Below are 20455 nucleotides of genomic sequence, written 5' to 3'. Positions count from 1 at the left end.
CAGAGACATGGCAGAGGATTTGCCAGGGGCTGGACAGCGAGATCTGCCAACCCTGAGCTGAGGAGAAGCTGCGTGTCCTGAAGAGTTTATGTGGAGCACAAGTGCTCGTCTCTCCGTGAACCCCCATCCTGGTGTCGCAGGGATGTGCACTGCCTTATTTCCCCAGCTGCTCATTAAACGCCTCGTAAAGTGGCTTTTGTTCTCACGGAGAGCTCATTTGATGAGAAATGATGTGGGAAGGGCTCTTTGAGGAGAAATTATATGAGAAGGGCTCTTTGTCTTAGTGAGGCGGTGTTATCCGCTGAGTTTGTGCCTTTTTTCTCTCATGTTCCCCATTTTCCCCTCACGCCCAAGGTAAAGGGAGATGGCCGGAAACATGGCGGCAAAGGGGCGCCGCTGTGAGGCGGGAACTACATTCCCCAGCATGCAACGCAGAGAGCGATAGCGCGGCGCGCCTGCTAGGGATACTGGGAAATGTAGTCCTTCCTGCGCTCTGGCGCGCATTCCCCCCCCTCCTGTTTCCTCGCCTTCCTATTGGTCCAGAGCGACGCCAAGCAACCGCCGTGGGCGGGGCCTGGCCGCGGCGCCGCCGTTCCTACTGGCCGGGGCGCGCGCGGTGGGAGGGGAGGTTTGAAAAAAAACAACCCGCCCCCCGCGGGGCTCCGCGCGCTGATTGGCTGAGCCGCGGTTTGGCGCCAGCTTCGGAGCGGGCGACGGGTACTGGTTGGGGTCAAAACGCCGCGGCGGCCGCGCTGACGGCAGGGACGGGACGGCTGCGCTGGATTCCCGGTCCCACTCCCATGGATCCCACCCCGAGCGCTTCCCACCGCCGCCGCCTCCTGCTTCTCTCGCCGGCGTCCCCCGCCTCGCCCGCCGTGGTTAAGGCGCTCTTTCAGGATGAGCTCTCGCCTGTCTCGGACCTCCGCCTCACCATGGAGCAGCTGGGGCGCGGGTCAGTCTGGGCCCGGGCGCTCTCCTTTTCCTCCCCTTTTCCTCTCCTTTTTCTCGCCGCTGTCGTGACCCCCCAAAAAAGCGAGGTGTGGCGGCCTTACTTCCTCCCGCACCAAGAGAGATTCTTTCTCCTTTGCCCCATCCCTACGAGCCCTCCCGGGCGCTTTGTCCCCCTTCCCGAGGGCTCTGTCCCCCTTCCCGGGCGCTCTGTCCCCCTTCCCGAGCGCTCTGTCCCCCTTCCCGAGGGCTCTGTCCCCCTTCCCGAGGGCTCTGTCCCCCTTCCCGGGCGCTTTGTCCCCTCTCCAGAAGGTTTTCTTGCCCCTCCCGGACCCGCAGCGAGGCCTAGGGAGGCTCCCCCATAGATAAAAACCCCAAGGCCGCCCGGAGTCGTTTTCCTTCCGTTCCCTCCACCCCCGGAATTCCGTCCCTTATGGAATTCCCGCTCCCCAAAATGCCCCCCAAACCCCCGGGATGCCTTTCTGCCCCTCTCAAACCCCCAAGCCCCGGGCACGTCCTTTAACCTTCCCCAGGCCCCGGAGTGTCTCTGCTCCCTGCCAGCTCTCCTTTCCTCCCGTTCCCGCAGGAATGCCCGGGGGTGCTGCTCTGCCCTCACCCCCAGACGCAGCGGGGCCCCGTGGGTCGCTCCTTTTCCTTTCCCCCAGCCCCAGAGAGGCCTCGGGGGTCTCTCCATCCCCTTCTCCCCCGGCAGCGAGGCCCTGAGGGCTCAGCCCGCCTGCTCTCCACAGCCCAGCCCTTCTCCCAGCCCTTCCCCACACCGCCGCCTCACGGAGCTGGTTTTCCTCCCCACGGCCGCCCACGAGGCCTCGCTTCCAGCCCTGTCCCCCCAAACCTCGCTGTGTCCCTTAGGGTCCCCCACCCCGGGTCCTCTCCTCCTGCCCCCATCGCACATGGCTCTGCCACTCCTTCCCCCTGCCCTGCTTCTGCTCCGGGCATCCCCTCCCTGCGGAGCCCTTCCCTGTGTGCCACAAATCCCTTTGTGTCCCTTCCACGTCCCCCCGCTGCCCCGTTCCGTCCCTGCCCTGTCTCCCCGGTGCTGCGGGCTGTGCTCTGCAGCTGCTCCCGTTCCCCGAGCTTGCTCCCTTCGCTGCTCTCCGAACTCCTCTAATCCCATTATTCCCACAGTTCCTCCCTTGTGTGGCTCCTGTTTTGTCCCGGCCCGCTCGGCTCTCAATGACCCTCCTGGGTTTTATTTGTTGATTTTCTGTCATTCTCATTTCTGCCACCACCTGCTTTATGGTCCTTCCTTCCTTCAGATTCCTGGGATTCCTGCAAACCACTGGCAGTGCCACCCTTGGAAGTTATTCAGCCCTTTGATTTTGTAGCCCTGGCTACATTTTTTTTTTTTTGTTTAATTAACCACGTGCTGGAGCCTCACTCAAGTGCTTTTCCCTTACATATGTGAGGCTCCATATGATTTTCTTCTCTCTCAGCACTGAGGTTGAGCAGGTAAAACAAAATTTGGGAGGTAACTATTTATGAAAATGGGTTTGAATCAGAAATTTGGCAATTTCCTCTATGCAAAACCTGAATTAAAGGGGTGGCTGCCAAAGAGAGGATTGCGGTTCCAGGAAGGATAACTGGGCTCTGATGGAAATCCAGGTGATGCCCACCTGTGCTGTACCTACCTGCAGTGTTGTATTTCTTGCTTTTAAGGCAAATCCCAAATTTTCCTTTCCAGGCAGCGTGAAAACCTGGACCCAGACGTGGGAACCAAAACTGGATTGCACAGATCAGCGTCTTCAGAGTCCACAGACTCAGGTGGGGCTGCCTCAATTAACAACCACAAATTAGGAATTGGAAAGCAATGCACTTCTACATGGCACCGGAGAGAGAACTGGCCCTTGGAAGGAGGGAGGCAGCTGGAAAATCCCCCAGGAAGCCTCTGCAGCTCATGGTTTGGGCTGTGGATTTTTTAAATTTTTTAAAATTTTGCTTTAATTGTCCTGGAGACTGTGAGCAGTAGGGAGGGAAAACAAGTCCTCACTGTGCTTTCTCTCTTTAAACCCAAACTGTGCCAGGGAGTGGCTCTGTCCTGTGCTCTCCTGTTCCCAAGAGCTGGTTGCTGGTCTGAAACCCCTCAGTTCTGGTACTTCCTGGGAGGATTTCCTGTTTTTCACACGAGATGTTTTACCACTGAAAATGAAAGAAGCTCTCACCCCATAACTTGTAGATTCCCTCTGGTGCTTCATTGCTCCAGCTGAGGGAAATGACTGATTCCACCTGGATTTATTCCCCTCTTTGAGGGCACTTTCAGCCTAAAAAAGACCTTTGTGAAGGGCTGAAGCACCAGTACAGCTCACAAACCACGGAGCAGGACAGAGCAGCCAGCCTTGCTAAAGGCTCACTTTCTGTGGCTCCTCAGGAATCCGTGCTGGAGTGACTCTGGATGTGTCTGAGATGCTCTGGGGCTGTAGAGCTGTGCTTGCTTTGTGCTTCTGAAGTGCTTCCTGTTAATTCCAGCACATTCAGAAGGGCCTTTTGACTGCTTATTTTTGGGAATGAGCCCAAAATTTCTTTGTAGGTGTCACTAAAAGCATGGCTTAAAAAAAGCCCTAAAGGGTTGAGTTGTTTATCAAGGTGTGTGGTGGATAAACAGAGTATTCCATGCTGAGTGCCAGCACTCTGTTCCACAGGACAGCCCAGGCAGGCCTTGGGGGCTTTTTTAAATTCTCCCTGTTTTTCCCCAAGCACTGCCACTTGATGATCCACAGCCAAACCCCACAATGGGGAGTGGCTGTAACTCTAATTTAGTTATTAATTTATCCTAAAACAATGATTTTATAATTATTTCTTATAATTTATAATAAATATTCATTCTAATAAATTTATTTATTAGAATAATTTGTTCTGCACCGAGGTCAGGCTGCAGATGGGGACTTTCCACGTGAATTTCTTGGGTCTTTCTGTGGAAATCTGTAGCAGTGGGTGATACTCACTGATAAATCAGTGGGAAATGTGTGTCTGCTCTGCAGGTTTGGCTTTGGATTCTCCTGGCCCTGCGACCTCACACGACACCATGGAGGACACGTGAGTGCCCCTGTGTGAAACTGGCACCACTTGACCAAACCTGGGCTGGTGGGGCTGGGGAGGGCTTTCCTCTGCTGGCACAGTGCCCTGGGGCTTCCCTGGTGTGCTGCCGAGCTGGAATGCTGGGATTGGCCCTGCCCCTGCCCCGGGCATGCAGTGCTGCCTCTGAGCAGGCTGTTGTGCCAGCCACACGGCACTGGCACCTGCCTGCAGCCTGGGGCTGCACCAAGGTCTGTCTCAGTGGCATTTTTAACATTTGGCTTGAGTCTGTGCCTTAAGAACCACAGAACCATTTCATTTGGGAAAGACCTCTGAGACCTTCAAGTCCAACCTTTGATCTTTTGCTTTTAGGTTTGAGAAAGCAATCAAATGCAGCAAGCTGAAGTAAGTATAATTCTATTTTAAATTCTTCCTCGGTGTCTCTTTTAGATTGTGGAATTGGGAGGTGATTTCTATTCATGTCACTGCCTTTTAAAGCAAAATGTTGAAATAAATTTTGGTTCTTTTTCGTTGCAGCCTTCGAATACCTTTCAGAAGAATCCATTCCCTGCCAGTAAGTGAGAGTGGGATTGATGTTTTATACATGTTAAAGGATTTAGCATGGTTTTGGTTGAATGCATTTAGTTGAATATTTGTTGATTTTCTGGCTTCAACAGCAGCTGCTGGGGTGCTTAATGTCAAAACTGCAGTTTGTAAATGCCCAATCTCTCTTAATTTAGTGTGAAATTTCCGTGGTGTGGCTCCATCACTGGTGCACTGAAACATTTTGGTCCCTGTACCAAGATGTCAGCAGAGGATTCCTGCACAGGGTGTGCAGAATTTGTAGTCAGAGGCTTTCCAGTCTTTGTTAACCCCTTTATTGCTTGAAAAGTGCTTGTGCAAGGACTGATGCACGGTCCTGAACTGTCCCTTCTGTGTTGTAGCAAAGCCTGCTGGGCTCCAGCCCTGCTCTGAAGAGAAACCACTCTGACTCTCTGGACACTGATGCTTTCCAGCCTTTGGAACAGGATGAAAATAAGGAAAATGTGAGTGCTCTTTCCTGATGCCTGTGGGAGGGGAGGGACAGCTGGATTAGCACATCCCTGCACAGGGAATGGGATGGGCAAGGCTTCAGTTGCTCCCTGCCAGGCTGTTCTTCAGGCACAACCACCCTTAGCTCAGTTTTTCTGAAGGGAACTTGCAGCTCTGATTAAAGTGGCTGCAAACTGTTGGCAGGTTAATAAAAATTGGGAAGACTTTGCCTGGTTCTGCCTTGGTGCCACTGACTCTGACTCCTTCCTGGCTGTGGCAGAGGAAAAATCTGTTCCCACTGCTTGCTCTGGACAGGAGCTGCCTCCAGAAGGGGTTTGGGGAGGTCCCCCCTGGCTGTCCCCACTGCTGCCATGGGGAGCCCTGGTTCCTCCTGGATTCAGTGTCCTGGCTCTGCCCTGGCTGCTGGGAATCCTGTGGGGAACGAGGTGTCAGGACACAGCCTTGGCTGCCTCCAAGAATGATTGATTTATTCTGCAGAGAATTGAATGACAGGAGTAGAGAAGCCCTGTGGGTGATGCCAAGAGCATAAATGCTGGATTATGTTAGATGAAACACTGCTGTAACATCTTCAATTTGAAAACATTCACCTTCAGCCTATTCCTCTTGGCAGCAGGAGCTGAAATCCAAAATGTCAGGCAGTTTAACAAAATGGAAAAGATAAAAGGATCCACGCAGCTTAACACAGTTTGTAATTTTGGTAAAATGGTCATTTTGGTGTTTTTTATTTCAGGAATCCTTTGAGTTCAAGAAGCCAACCAAACCAGCTTCTCGTGGCTTCCGTGATGGAAGGGGTGTTCCTGGAGCAAGGCAGAATTCATCTCCAGCTCAGGTACTTGGTTCTTTTCAACTAATTCTCACCTAATTCTCTGGGATCAAAAAAACAAATCAGGGTTTTAAAGTGGTGATGTCAGTCAGGTGCCAGATAGAAAAACTTATTTATCTGCCAGATAAGAGAATTCTTCTCACCTTTGGCTCATGAGAAATTTGAAACATTGTTCTGGGAAAGACAAGTCAGCACAGAGCTGGGGTTCTGCTCAGTAAGTGAAGGGAGTGTGGACATGGATTTGATTGAAATGGTCAGTAAAGTTGATACTGAATGTTCAGGCAGATGCATTTGGAACAACAAACCAAACTCTGTAAATGCAGCTGGATTTTGTGTCCAGATGTGGCATCCACGGAGAAAATTTACCTTATTCATGCCCTGTTTAGAAAAAGCAACTGAAAAATCATTGCACAGAAACAGAGCTGGGGGGCCAAGCCTTGTCTCAGCTCCCTGGATCCAGCAGCCCTTCCAGAATCCTGCTATCCCTGCCTGTGCTGCAGCTCATGGGGATAACCATGGTGTTCCCTGGAGTGCAGAGAGCCCTGGCAGCCCCTCCTTGGCTGCAGCACCCTGCAGGGAGCAGAGGGAATGCTGTTAAAACCCCCTCTGTCTCCCCTCAGCTGCCCATGGGGGAAACAGCCTCTGGGGAACAGGAGAACTCCAGGGCAGCCTTCCTGCAGCAGCATTCCCTGCCCTCCTCGGAGAGTGAGGATGATGATGGCTTCATGGAGCTGCTGGATGACCAGGACTTGAAGGTGTGTGCAGAGGGGGTGGGGTGGGGATCCCCACATCAGCTCTGCCTGATGTGTCTGGTGTGCTCAGACTGCACCTCGCTGCGTTTTTGGGAATCACAGAAGCCCAGACTGCTCTGGGTTGGAAGGGACCTTGAAGCTTATCCAGGCCCAATCCCCTTCACATGGGCAGGGACATCTCGCTCATGGGGATAACCATGGTGTTCCCTGGAGTGCAGAGAGCCCTGGCAGCCCCTCCTTGGCTGCAGCACCCTGCAGGGAGCAGAGGGAATGCTGTTAAAACCCCCTCTGTCTCCCCTCAGCTGCCCATGGGGGAAACAGCCTCTGGGGAACAGGAGAACTCCAGGGCAGCCTTCCTGCAGCAGCATTCCCTGCCCTCCTCGGAGAGTGAGGATGATGATGGCTTCATGGAGCTGCTGGATGACCAGGACTTGAAGGTGTGTGCAGAGGGGGTGGGGTGGGGATCCCCACATCAGCTCTGCCTGATGTGTCTGGTGTGCTCAGACTGCACCACGCTGCGTTTTTGGGAATCACAGAAGCCCAGACTGCTCTGGGTTGGAAGGGACCTTAAAGCTTATCCAGGTCCAATCCCCTTCACATGGGCAGGGACATCTCCCACAAGGAGATTAATTAGTTCTCATCATCTTTTCTAACTCACACTGGGGTGTCTTTATCTTATAAATGCTCTTTCCTAGTGCAGCCAGGGGGATTTGTTTGGGGTCTGAACAATTGAATTATTTTTAGTTTGAGAACTGAGGGAATTATTTGAGCAGCTGGCATTTTTCTTTAGAAACTTCCTGAAAAAGTCAGAGGTGGTTGATTGCTTTGAGCCACTTAGATACAAAACTGTTTCCAAGGGAATTTGAATTACTTCAAGCCCCGGAGGCTCATCTGTGTTAATCAATGAATGAATTGATAAACTCACCTTCTCCAACATGGCTCCGCTCAGTTCCTTTATTTCCTTAAGAATTGCACTGATGATGGAGTTAATTAAATCCCTGAGGCTGCTCTGGCAGCTGAGTGCAGCTGGAATGTTCACCTGAGCCAGGCAGGAGCTGTCCCTGCAGTGTGTCCCCTGGTGAGGGGGACAGGAGCTGTCCCTGCAGTGTGTCCCCTGCTCAGGGGGTGAGCAGGAGCTGTCCCTGCAGTGTCCCCTGCTCAGGGGGTGAGCAGGAGCTGTCCCTGCAGTGTCCCCTGCTCAGGGGTGAGCAGGAGCTGTCCTCTCTTGCAGAACGACGAGGAGATGCCCTCGGACGTGTCCAGTCTCTGGACGGCGCCGCTGGTCATGAGGAGAGCAGACAGCCGGGTGAGTGTCCCCACAAGGGACAGGGACTGTGTCACCCCACTGTCTCCTGCACCCCTAAGAACAGAACAAGCCCTGGCATAACCCCCTGCACAATTCCCTTATCTCTGGAGCAGCTCGCCTGGCAGACTTTGTCAGTGTGGAACAATAGGAATAGAATTTCTTCTTGCACTTCATAAATGTGAGAAGATCTTGACTTCCCTTATCAGAATCTTGGCATATGTGGAATTCACTCTGCAGGAACTCACCTGAAATGCTGTAACCTGATGCTTTGATAACAGACTGGGAAAGGAGCTCCAGCAGAAAGCTCCTTAATCTGCTGATAAATTGGCTGCTAATTGATGTAGAGCATTTTGCTGGCTCTTTATCTTGCTTATGGTGGCCCAAGCTCCCCCAGTAACAAGTGTTACTGGAAATACAAAGCCTGGATAATTCAGATTAACAGCCCCCTGTTGCTCTGCAGTGGTGGTGCCTTAAATGAGGCCAAGTCTGGAATAATCTGAAAGCCTGAGTTGTGTTTATTTTCTTTTATAAACCTTTGCTGGACAACTCAACTCCTCTTCTCCCTCGCAGGCCAAGCGGTGCCGGCTGTTTGGCTCTTCATCCATGTCAAGCATTGCAGGAAGAACCACCCAGAAAAGGATGGAGAGATCCCAGGAGGAGAATTCTCCAGGGAAAAGCAAGAAGAGGAAAAGCCTGCCCGGAACATCCGAGGACTCCACGGTTGGTGGCTCAGCATCCAGTTTGTGACACAGAATTGATGAGGGGAGATGCAGAGTTGGGGTCTGGTTTCTGAAGGTTGGTGGGAGCTTTTCCAGGTGGATTGTTAGGGCAGCAATTCCACAGTCTTGAAGCTGAGCTTTGCCCTGAGCAGGGAAGCTGAGGGGGCAGTTCAGGGCTTGGGAGTGCACTCCAAGCTGTCAGCTGTGGGAAACAGGGAATGGGACGTGTTTGCCCTCATGGACCTCTGACCTGTGTCCTGCAGAGCCTGAAGCTGGTGAGGACCCAGCCCTCCACAGCAGAGATTGAGAGCATTTTGGACAGTGACCAGAGGGACCTTATCGGGGACTTCTCCAAGGTAATTCCAGAGATTCCATGGCCAAGTGTTGAATGAAGTGTTTCAAGGGCCTCTCTTGGTGGGGATGTCTCAAACCAGCCCAGAAAAACACTTCCCTTTATAGAGGCTCTTCTGTTCCCTCATAAACCTGCCTTGCTTCTTTGGACTGGATCTTGGAGGTCTTTTCCAACCTTAACAATTCTTTGGTCTTCAAACAACCAGGAGAGGCCCTTGGTGAGAAGGGGATGGCCCAGCTTGGACACAAACTGATCCATTTGTGGTGAAAGCCCTATAAAATCCTCTAGTGTAGGAGCCAAAACCAAAATTCTGTGCCTGATTTTACCACTCTTAGGAGCTTTCACTCCTGCAGAGGTTCTGGCCAGCAGAGTATCTGTTAGGGAGTGAACTGCTGGATGCTGTGCTGTCACCCATGTGACTCACAGCTGGAGTCTTCTCAATCCTCTCTCTTCCAGAGTTATTTATTTGACACTGTCGATGGGAAACATCAAGATTTAAAATACATCGACTCCGAAATGGTGAGTGCTCCAGGAGAGCCAGAAAAATTATTTATGGGGGTTGGGGAACAACACAAAAATGGCTTGAAACGACTGAACTCTGCTTTTTGTGTTCTTTTTTCTCAGATTGTGTCTGTGCTGACTGGGAAGTTTGAGAGCTTCATCAAGCAGTGTGTGATAATTGACTGTAGATACCCCTATGAGTACGAAGGGGGGCACATCAAGGTATGTTGGCCCCAGAAGAGCAGTGCAGGTGGTCTGAAGCTGCAGCCTGGGGTCACTGGGATCCCTGTGGGGCTGATCTTTATCCAAGGCCCTGTGGATATGTTATTCCTGAGGGGCCCCTCTGGGATCCTGTCGTGCTCACCCACTGCCTGGGTTTGGACACAGCCCACGTGTGGGCCATGAAGTGGCTGCTCCCTCAAAAGAGGGGACATTCTGCTCTCTGTAAGCAGAGGAGGGGCCTGTGGCCCTCAGGGTGACAGAGGATCCAGAGGAGGATGTGACACTCAGAGTGTCCAGCATCCTCATATCTCAGGAAGCTAAAATTGGAATGCTAAACTTCATTTCAATGACAGACTTCAAAGGAAAAATGGCTGTGTAAAACATAACCAGGAACAGGTCACCCAGACACCTTGTGGTGGTAGAGCCCCTTTCAGTGCCTAGGGGGGCTCCAGCAGAGCTGGAGAGGGACTTGGGACAAGGCATGGAGGGACAGGACACAGGGAATGGCTCCCACTGCCAGAGGGCAGGGATGGATGGGAGATTGGGAAGGAATTCCTGGCTGAGGAATCATAAAGCCAATTCCAGAGTGTCTGTGGTGCCCTGGTGGGGTTGGGAGCTGTGCTGGGAGAGGGTTCCAGGCTGTCTGTGGTGCCATGGTGGGGTTTGGAGCTGTGCTGGGAGAGGGTTCCAGGCTGTCTGTGGTGCCCTGGTGGGGTTGGGAGCTGTGCTGGGAGAGGGTTCCAGGCTGTCTGTGGTGCCCTGGTGGGGTTGGGAGCTGTGCTGGGAGAGGGTTCCAGAGCTCCTCCAGCAAACCCAGATGAGGAATTGGTTCCTGAGGGTGTGGGATGAGTTCGTGGCTGTTGCCTCCCACTCAGTGCTTGGACTCTGCCCCTGCAGGGTGCCATAAACCTCCACATGGAAGAGGAGGTGCAGAATTTCCTGCTGAAGAAGCCGATCCCGCCGTCGGAGGACAAGCGCGTCATCGTGGTGTTCCACTGCGAGTTCTCCTCGGAGCGGGGCCCGCGCATGTGAGCTCCTCTCCCTGGGCTGAGTCCCCGCAGCGCTGGCAGGGGCTGGGCTGGCTCCACGTGCTGTGCACGGCGTGGTTGTCACCTCTGTGAGGGTTTGGCACAGCCTGGGGGGTGAGGAGCCGTGCTGGGCCTGGGCTGGAGCTCTGCAATGTTCAGAGGGGAAAGGAAAAGCCTCTGGACTGTGGGGCTGCTCGGGCTCTCCCTGACAGGCAGCTCCAGCTCCTCCTTTGAGTTATGGGGGGGTTTGGATGCAGCTTTGGGAGTTACTGGGTGGATGTGGGCTTTAACGTGGCAATTTCCCTGCTGCAGGTGCCGGTTTGTGAGGGAGCAGGACAGGCTGAGCAATGAGTACCCCAACCTGCACTACCCAGAGCTCTACGTGCTCAAGGGGGGCTACAAGGATTTCTTCGCGAGGTGCCAGGTGAGTAACGTGGATTCCTCATCCCTGGAAGTGCCTGAGGCCAGGTGGGAAGGGGCTTGGAGCAGCCTGGGACAGTGGAAAGTGTCCCTGCCCATGGCAGGGCAGGGAACAAGATGATTTAGGTCCCTCCAACTCAAGCCCTTCTATGGTCTCTATCACACACAGATAAATAATATTAATTTCTTCCTACTCAAACTTCTCTTTGGGGCAGAGTGCTTTGGCTGGGGGGCTTTTCCTGCTCTCTGTCTTTCATTGGGCTGTTCCCAGAGCAGCTCAGCCTGTTCCATGTCTTGGAGCTGTCTTCCTGCCATAGCTGAAGGGCTTTTCCACTTGTCTCAAGTAAAGTAGAAGTGGTTTCTGCCCCTTTAGAACAAACTGTCACGCAGAGAAAGGATTTCAGCCTGCTCAGAGCAGGGGAGAAGACAAGGCTTGACAGTAATTGCTGCATAATAAACAGAAACCTGAGTTCTTATACAGTCCTAAATCAGCCAAATTGAAAACCTGAGCTTGGAGTTTGTAGCCTCTAATTGAGACAGAGAAACTAAAACCCACCCCCCAGTTCTTCCCAGCACTTCAGGGCTGGGATTTCTCCTGTCCTTGGCTCCTGCTCCTGCAGCATTTCCATGGTTCCAGCACTCCTGGCATCTGTCCTGCTGCTGTGACCCAAACAGACCTCAGCTCCTCAGGGCCCCACACTTCCAATCATCCCTGGGAGGTGGGAGATACCTGTCCATGGCCAGCTGGATGGGGCTGTCAGCTCCTTCGTGTGGGATGTTGGCTCCCCCAGCTCTGCAGTTGATGGCAGCCCGTGCTGCCCGGGTTTTGGCTCTCCCTGCCATCTGCTGCCTCCCCTGGGCCGAGGGACACCCGGGCTTTGGGGTGTTCCCGTGGACTTTGGGCTGTCCTGAGGAGAGGGCACCGAGGCCTCAAGGTGGCAGTACGGGACAGGCAAGGGCAGCTCCCTGGGAGCCGGGAGCTGGCCCGAGGCACACGGATCACGGAGTGCTCGGGGCTGGAGGGGACCCGCAGTGATCCTTGGTCCCTAAATCCACGGCCTTGCCGTGATCAGCCACCCTGCTCCGACCAGCTGAGCTGGAACATCCTTCCAGTCCGTGCCTTGCAAGGTGAACTCTCAGCCAGCTCAGCCTGTGTGTTGTCTGCCAGGGAATTTGGGATGAGAGCCCTGTACACAAAGCCCTTGTTTTGATGGCTGTAACCTGAATCTCGCCGGGCTCTGTGTGTCTGCCACGGAGCTCCTGCCTGGAAGGGGGGTCTGTCCCTGTTTGCTGCAGTGGCTGCTGGTGCTGGGATCACCCCCCTGGTGCCACTGAGGTGACCCCAGCTCCTGTTTCCCCAGAGCTTCTGCGAGCCCCAGAGCTACCGCCCGATGCACCACAAGGACTTCAAGGAGGACCTGAAGAGGTTCCGCACCAAGAGCCGGACCTGGGCCGGGGAGAAGAGCAAGAGGGAGATGTACAGTCGGCTCAAGAAGCTCTGAGGGCTGCAGGGACCTGCAAGGACTGCCCAGCCTGGGGGCTGCGGTGGGACAGCCACGTGTTCCTGTGCTCCCACCCCCTGGGCTGTCTCCTCCCTGGGATCACCTGGACCTCGGCCCCGCGAGCCGGATTCTGGCTGGGAGCTGCCTTGGGATTCTTTTGGTTACGTTGCTTCGTGAAAATGTTGTGGCTTCTTGTGTTGTGTGACACCCCCAGATCGCCCAGGGAGGGTGGGGACAGCCTCGTGGGGCTGGGCTCGGTGTCAGCACTGCCAGGGAATTGTAGTGCCTGTTAATTTTTAAATGCTTAATTTTATTTAAATACAGTCAAATGAAGCCAATACCGCTGCGGTTGGATCATCTGGATTGTACTTAAACCTTATTTCTGCTCCAGGGCGACCTGCTGGGGGGGATTGGGGGGGGGGTCATTGTTTTTCTCAGCTGCAGTTTTGGTTCTGTGTAGCATTGTGGGAAGGAAAATGGGAAATACCCCATGATGGCTCAGGATTCCCACCTGGGCCAGCACTGCAGGAAGCCTTGGGAGCCCATCTAAGGGAAACTGCTTATTGTTCATAAACATCACGTTCACCTCGTTCACTCCAGGCTGTTTCATTTCATGGTCTGTCTGTTGGTTCTGGAGGAGTTGGTGTTTTGGTGGAGGGAGAGGTTTTGGGAGCTGAGGGGGTTCAGCAGTTGGGTGATCCCAGGATTCTCAGCGCTGTCGCTGCTGCCTCTGGGCCTGTGAGTTGTTGTTCTTATCCCGAAGTGTTGCCAGAGCAGATCCTGGCTGTGAGGGATCCCAGAAGCTGCTCTGACACCTCTTCCCTGGGAGTGGCTGTGGCCACTTCTCCATCTGCCAGGAAAGGCAGGAGGTGGGATTTATCCGTGGGGGAAGCAGAACTTCCTCAGCTGTGCTGGACCCCCCCAGATGAGGGAGTTCTGCAGTCCCAAACTGCTTTGCTGCTGGTTTTGGGGTCACTTCAGCCCCAACTCAAATCCATCTTCCTCACACCAACTTCCAGGTGAAAACTGGTGCTCCTGGGAAGCTCCACGTGCCTGGGAACTTCCTGGTTCACTCTGTTGTATCCATGTCAAAAAATACTGAAATGGGGGTGCCTTATGTGGAATTTTAACTTGCTTTTTCTTGAAATCTATTTTTTAAAACCTGCTGTTAATCCTTTTGCTCCCAAGAGGATTAAACTTGGAATTCCTTCTTGTTAAAAAAAAAAAAATCGGAATTTACTGTTTTCCCTCAAAGCTGAATCAGTCGAATGGGGAGATGATGAAATGTTAAATCAGAAGTGGTGGTTACAATTTTCTCCCATTGCCTTGGGAAGGGCTGAACTCTGGGAGGGGGAGGTGGGGTGCTGGGGAGTCAGGAGAGGTCACGGGGAGTGCCCCAAACTGCCCTTTGGCCCAGCCCAGGGATGAAGCACCAGCTCAGCACCACAAGGGCTGGGCAGGATCTCTCAGTCCCACTCTGCCATCCAACAGTTGCTCCATGGGAATGTTTTAACTCCTCCTCCTGTCCAGAAAAGCAGATGGACACTGGCCTGGGTCAGGCCGCTCCTTTCCAAGGTCACTCAGCTGCAGCACAAGCATGGCAGCAGTCCTGGCTCACAGCTGCACTTCTCCTAACTCTGCTCCTTGTCCCACCCTCCTGGGGCTCAGGGTGTCCCGGCAGGGCAGGGCTTGGGAATGGCTGAAACCCTGAGGGGTGCCAAGGAGACCCCCCTGTCCCTGTCCCAGCCCTCCTCCTGTGTGTTGGGAGCCCTGGGGAGGGAGGGATCTAAACAGGATCCAAACTCTCAGAAGTGAGAGATTGCTGTGGGCACAGGGAAAAAAGTCCTAAATCCCAAGTTCCTGCCTGCACCTCTCCTTGCAGCAGGACACGGATGAGCTGCTTGCTCATGCTGGCAGAACCCCAGGCTGCTGCTGGTGCTTTTTGTCTTTGCTTGTTGCTTCCAGGATGAACTCCCAGAGCAGCTGGGGCTGCCCCTGGATCCCTGGCAGGGCCCAAGGCCAGGCTGGAGCAGCCTGGGACAGTGGGAGGTGTCCCTGGCTATGGCAGGTGGGCACGGGGTGGGCTTTGAGGTCCCTTGAACCCAAACCATTTGGGGTTCCACAATCAGGGCTGCAGCCCCCTGGGTGTCAGAGCTGCGTGCTCCCCCACTCCATCCATGCTGAGCCAGTCACAGCTGGCTTTTGGCTGAGGATCCTGCTCTGTGCTGGAGTTTTTCCCAGGGGGGCATCTGAGGGGGCTCTTGTGTCAAGGATGTGACGAGCAGGAGGCCAACAGTGGGGTCAGATTGAAAAGCTTCCCTGGAAATCCGGGAGGCTCGAGCAGAGAACAGGGTGGGGTTTCTTCCCCCTTCCCTCCATCTGTCACCCTGAAAACTGATGTTGAAAGCAGCTTAAACCTTCATCAGCCTCGGCCCCCAGCTCCTGAAGGCCGCAGAGCTCGGTGTTTCCTCCTGTACCCCGTTACCTTTGTGGCCTACAGGACTCTCATGCTCTGTCTTTAGGGCTAATAAAGGGCTTTGGGGCTAATAAAGGCCAGCTGCAAAGGGCCAGCTGCCCTGCTGTGCCAGCAGCTCCTGGAGCCCCTGGATTCCCTTGGGAATTGGCAGTGGGTGTTGGACATCCCTCCAGTGCTGCCTCAGGGGCGTTCAGGCTCCCTTAAGTAGAGGTAAAAGGAGATTTTAGCCATAATCAGGCAATTCTCTGGGTTTAAATCCTTTTGCATCTTTTCGAACAAACCTGTCTTTGCCTTTTTGCCTCCTCTGTTTATTTTGTGCAGCAGCTCTTCCCAGGCCTCTTGGCGCCTGTTCCCACATCCCTGTTCCTGCCCTGCACGTACCCAGCTCCTGTGAATCCCAAACTTGGAATTTTCTGTAATTTTCTGTCCAGTGAAGCTGCCCCAGCTGAGGCTCTGCTGGGCCAGGAGGGATTGTCCCAGCTGGAGGCAGGAGCATGGAAGGAGAACCAGGGAAGGGCAAAACAGGATCTCTGCAGAGCCTGAGCGCCGCTGCTTTGGGCTGAGGCAGAGGTTCAAACCAGGTAAAATTCACTAAAATTCCCCAACAAGCCAAGCTCCTGCAGGTTTGCAAGTGGTGCTGCCAGATGTTCAGGCAGTGGCTGGCAGAGCCCTCTCTCCCCAAAGCTGAGGGCTTTGGCAGGGAGAAGACACAGAAGAATTGCCTGGGATGAAATCCTTGGTGAGTGGATTGTTTCTGAGGGGGATTCACGTGGCCTTGCTGGGCAGAACCTGCTTTGTTAAGAAAATCCTTGGCTTCTTGTCCTGGCAGTGCCCTTTAGTGCCAAGCTGGCTCCTGGAGAGCTGCTGCGTGGGCAGCAGTGCCCCAAAATTCCTGGAAATGCTGGTGCCAGGCTGGGGCTGGGCTGCCAGCTGGCTTTCTGTGGGACTGGGGCTGGGTGGTGGCTGCTCCCACAGGGACATTCCCGGGGCTCCATCACACCCCAGTGCCCACAGCCCCTCCTGCTGTGCCACGGCCTGGTCCCTCACTGGGCTCCCTCTGGGCACAGCTGCACCCTGTCACCGCACAGGGCCAGGGGACAGTGCCAGCTCCCCAGGGATCCTGGGCAGGAGCAAGGAGCGGGGTTTGCCAGGCAGGGTGCAAGGTCCCTGTTAGAGGTCACCAAGTGCAGGCAGAGCTGGAGGGGAAGTTAATCTCCTGCTGGCCAGCCAAGCTCCGGCGGGTGCGGTGCCAGCCCCGGGGCTGGCAGTGGCACTGTCCCTGTGCTGGGCCCTGGGTCCTGCTGCGCTCCTTGGGCGCTGCTCTGGGCTCTGCTGCTCAAAGGCAGTGGCACAGGGGGATCTGGGGGTGGCAGAGCATGAAGAGATGATGGGCTCCCCTAGTTCTCCTTCCTGAGGGGAGCAGGCTCTGCTCAGCCTCTGGACCCACCGGTGCCATCGGATCTGTCACTGCCACCAAGCCCAGGCAGCGGGCAGGGATGGCACTGACAGGGTTTTTCTGCCCCAAAACCCTTGCTTTGGAGGGGCAGAGAGCAGGTGGGTGTGGGGCAGGCAGGTCCCTCCATGTCCCATCCAGCCTTGTCCCCTCAGTGTCACCTCCTGCGCACAGGGCCACTCTCTGGGGTGTCTGAAGGCCCTCGGGCACCTCTGGAGAAGGGATGGATGTCACTGAGATGGCCACCAGAGGGGTCTGTCTGGGCTCTGTCTGCTCTGGGGGGCACAGCCCCGTGGGGAGCGCTGGCCCAGGGCTGGTGTGCTGCTCTCCCTCCCTGGCTGCTGCTGCTGGATGAGCTCTCCACACCCGCTGGGGCTCGAGCAAGGAGCTGCAGAAAGGGAGAACATCAAAGCAGAAAGTGGAAGGAGGCCAAGAGGAACGTGGCCAAGTGCCCGTTCCTTCTTTCTCTTTCGCTCTGTGAGGGAAATCCCCCAGCCTGTGGGACATCCCTGTGCCAGACATGGCCACCATGGGGACATGGCCACCATGGGGACATCCCTGTGCCAGATATGGCCACCATGGGGACATGGCCACCGTGGGGACATCCCTGTGCCAGACATGGCCACCATGGGGACATGGCCACCATGGGGACATCCCTGTGCCAGACATGGCCACCATGGGGACATCCTTATGCCAGACATGGCCACGGCTGTGCCACCACGGGGACATGGCCACCACAGGGACATTCCTGTGCCAGACATGGCCACCATAGGGACATTCCTGTACCAGACACAGCCATGGCTGTGCCACCACAGGAATGACCCTGACAGCATCTTGGGGCTGGGGAGGGGGCCCAGGGGAGGAGCTCCTGCTGGAGGCAGGGTGGAACTCTGCTGGAGCTCCCACTGCACTGCAGGATTGTCTCTTGGGGTGGCTCCTGCCACCGCCTTTGGTGGCACGGGAAGGTGGGACCCTGCTGGGGGGGCTGGTGTGGAGGGGCTCTGTGGCTGGATCCTGGGAGTCTCTCCTGAAGGAACTGAGCAGGGTGGGGAAGGAGATGGTGGCTGCTCTGTGGGGAGGAGATCAGGGGGTGCAAACACCCCACAGGTAACTCCTGCCACCCCCGCCAGGTGCCACGGGAGGGCACAACCCCAGCTCTGTGGTGCTTGTCTCTGTCACCTCCTCACTGGAATTTCTGCCCCAGGCAGCTCAGGAAACCCCACAAGGGAATCCCGGAGCTGGCACCCAGGGTCACCTGGCAGCTGCCCCAGGGTGTGACCCGTGTGACATCAGGGCTCTGTGACACCCAGCATGGGTCAGTGGAGGCTCCCCAAGGAGCCTTTCTGGGCACAGGCCGCCCGTGCCAGGAGGTGGCTGTGCCTGGCCTGTCCTGAGGGTCTCGTGCCCTGGGAGAGGGCAGGGGCGCTGCCAGGCTGTGCCCTGGGAACAGCCACAGTCCTGCCAATGCCATAATTAGCAGGTGCCAGCGCTGCTGGAGTTTGGCCCCGGTTCAGCCCTGCTTCCTCCTCCCACCATCCTCCTCCTCCCCGGGGCTGGGCAGTCCCAGAGGCACAGCTGGGCCCACGCAGGTCCAGACTGCCACCACCCACCCACTGCAGCCCTTGGCACGCAGGCTGGGGACAGAGCCCTGCCTTGGGGGGACAGAGCCCTGCTTTAGGGGACAGAGCCCTACCTTGGGGGACAGAGCCCTGCTTTGGGGACAGAGCCCTGCTTTGGGGGACAGAGCGCTACCTGGGGGCACAGAGCCCTGCTTTGGGGACAGAGCCCGGCTTTGGGGACAGAGCCCGGCTTTGGGGGGACAGAGCCCGGCTTTGGGGGACAGAGCCCTGCTTTGGGGGGCAGAGCCCTGCTTTGGGGGGCAGAGCCCTGCTTTAGGGGACAGAGCCCTACCTTGGGGGACAGAGCCCTGCTTTGGGGGGCAGAGCCCTGCTTTGGGGGGACAGAGCCCGGCTTTGGGGGGACAGAGCCCTGCTTTGGGGACAGAGCCCTGCTTTGGGGGGCAGAGCCCTGCCTTGGGGGACAGAGCCCTGCCTTGGGGACAGAGCCCGGCTTTGGGGGCAGAGCCCTGCTTTGGGGGGCAGCGCCCTGCTTTGGGGGGCAGAGCCCTGCCTTGGGGGACAGAGCCCTGCTTTGGGGGACAGAGCCCTGCTTTGAGAAGCAGGCTCAGGAGCTGAGCTGTGGTTTGGGAAGCAGGTTCAGGAGCAGAGCCCTGCTTTGGGAAGCAGCATGACAAAGGATTCAAACCCACTGAACCAGTTTGGTGAGTGCTGAGGTCCACAAGGGAATGTTCTGCTCATGGGAACTCTCCCAGCTTCACCAGGGTCCCAGGAAATGTGGGGTCTGCCCTGGCAGAGCGAGCACAAGGGAATGTGGGGCTGTGTTTGGGGCTCTCCTGGGTGCAGAGCCGGTGTTTTGTGTGTGGAGGGGATGAGTTTGGTCCTGGACATTTTCCTGTTGCAGCTCTGCACTGGGAACAACTGGTCACATCCCCAGCAGCCCCAGCAATCCTCAGCCCCTGGGCTGCTCCTCTCCTCTCCACCCGGAGTGGCTGGAATTGGGTAAGAGGTCTGAGCACCCATCTCTTGGAGGAGTCCAGATGGGGCCACCAAGGTGATCCGAGGGACAGAGCAGCTCTGCTGCAAGGAGAGAGAATTGGGATTGTTCAGCCTGCAAAAGAGAAGCTTTGGGGTGATTTCTCTGAGGCCTTCCAGCGCCTGAAGGAGCTACAAGAATGACTCTGGGCAAGGCCCTGGAGTGACAGGGTAAGGGGAATGGCCTTCTCTTCTCCAGGCCCGACAGCCCAGCTCTCCACAGGAGAGCTCCTCTCCTCTCCTCCAGCATGTCCCACTGGGGAGCAGCAGGACCTGCTCCTCCCTGGGCCGGGCAGCAGAGCCCACCTGGCAGAGCCATCCCTCGGGGCACTGCCAGAAAGGTCCCTGGGCAGCAGAGCCATCCCTCAGGGCACAGCCTGGCACTGTCCCTGGGCAGCAGGGTTCACCCTCAGGGTCAGGGCCATCCCTCAGGGTCAGGGCACAGCCTGGCACTGTCCCTGGAAGCAGGGCTCACCCTCAGGGCAGGGCTCACCCTCAGGGTCAGGGCACAGCCTGGCACTGTCCCTGGGCAGCAGGGCTCACCCTCAGGGTCAGGGCTCACCCTCAGGGTCAGGGCACAGCCTGGCACCGGCCCTGGGCAGCAGAGGAGCTCCCTGTGGCCCGGTACGTGCTCACCCCCAGCCCCGCGCTGCAGCTGTGCACAGAGGCCTTTGGATGCCGCCGAGGGTGTTTGTTCCCGCTCCCAGCTGCTCCCAGCCGAGCCTGGGGCTGCCGCCGGTGCTGCGGGATGGTGCAGCTGTTCCCAGCGTGGTTTTTGTGGCGAGCTGTGACCCGGGAGCTCTCTGCAGCAGCGGCTTTGGGGTGCCAGGGCTCCCTGCGCTCCCCGCTGCCCAGCACAGCCCTCACTCTGCCCCGGGGCCTGTTCCCGAGGCATTTCACCCCAAACTCACCTCAGGCAGGATGTGAGCCATCATTCCAGCCCCGCTCCTGTGCCTGTCCCCAGCGGGGCTGGGGCCGAGCAGGGCCCGCTCTGAGCTGCAGCAGCCGCTGGCAGGAGAAGAAGCAAAGAGCAGGCCATTCCCTGGAGCAGCAGCAGCTGCTGTCCGTGTGTCCGGGGCCTGGCAGCCGTGTCCTGCCCGCAGAGCTGGCAGCGGCCATGAAGCCGTCGGGAACCGCGGACAAAGGCGCGATTGTTGCGGCCCGGGCTCGGGAGGAGCGAGGCTGCCCCGGGGTCTCTGGGCCCTGCCAAGCAGCAGCTGGAGCCGGTGGAAAACAATTGCCCGGTGCCCCTGTGGGC

At 56.3% G+C, this 20455-nt stretch overlaps 1 protein-coding gene across 1 annotated transcript; it reads left to right on the top strand.

The window, feature by feature from the left end:
* The first annotated feature begins 738 nt into the window (after positions 1-738).
* CDC25A (cell division cycle 25A) lies at positions 739-13810 on the top strand. Its single transcript, XM_041474227.1, has 16 exons — positions 739-952; positions 2651-2730; positions 3945-3999; positions 4351-4383; positions 4516-4552; positions 4923-5024; positions 5762-5860; positions 6475-6609; positions 7838-7912; positions 8483-8632; positions 8895-8987; positions 9440-9502; positions 9608-9706; positions 10604-10734; positions 11047-11158; positions 12516-13810. The coding sequence occupies exons 1-16, from the start codon at positions 801-803 to the stop codon at positions 12654-12656; spliced, it is 1557 nt and encodes a 518-aa protein (XP_041330161.1). The 5' UTR covers positions 739-800; the 3' UTR covers positions 12657-13810.
* Positions 13811-20455: the final 6645 nt, after the last annotated feature.

The sequence above is a fragment of the Pyrgilauda ruficollis genome, unplaced genomic scaffold (assembly GCF_017590135.1).
Source record: "Pyrgilauda ruficollis isolate IOZ18807 unplaced genomic scaffold, ASM1759013v1 scaffold319, whole genome shotgun sequence".
Taxonomy (NCBI): domain Eukaryota; kingdom Metazoa; phylum Chordata; class Aves; order Passeriformes; family Passeridae; genus Pyrgilauda; species Pyrgilauda ruficollis.
Note: the sequence above shows the minus strand (reverse complement) of the source record. Positions and strands in the feature narration are given on the sequence as shown.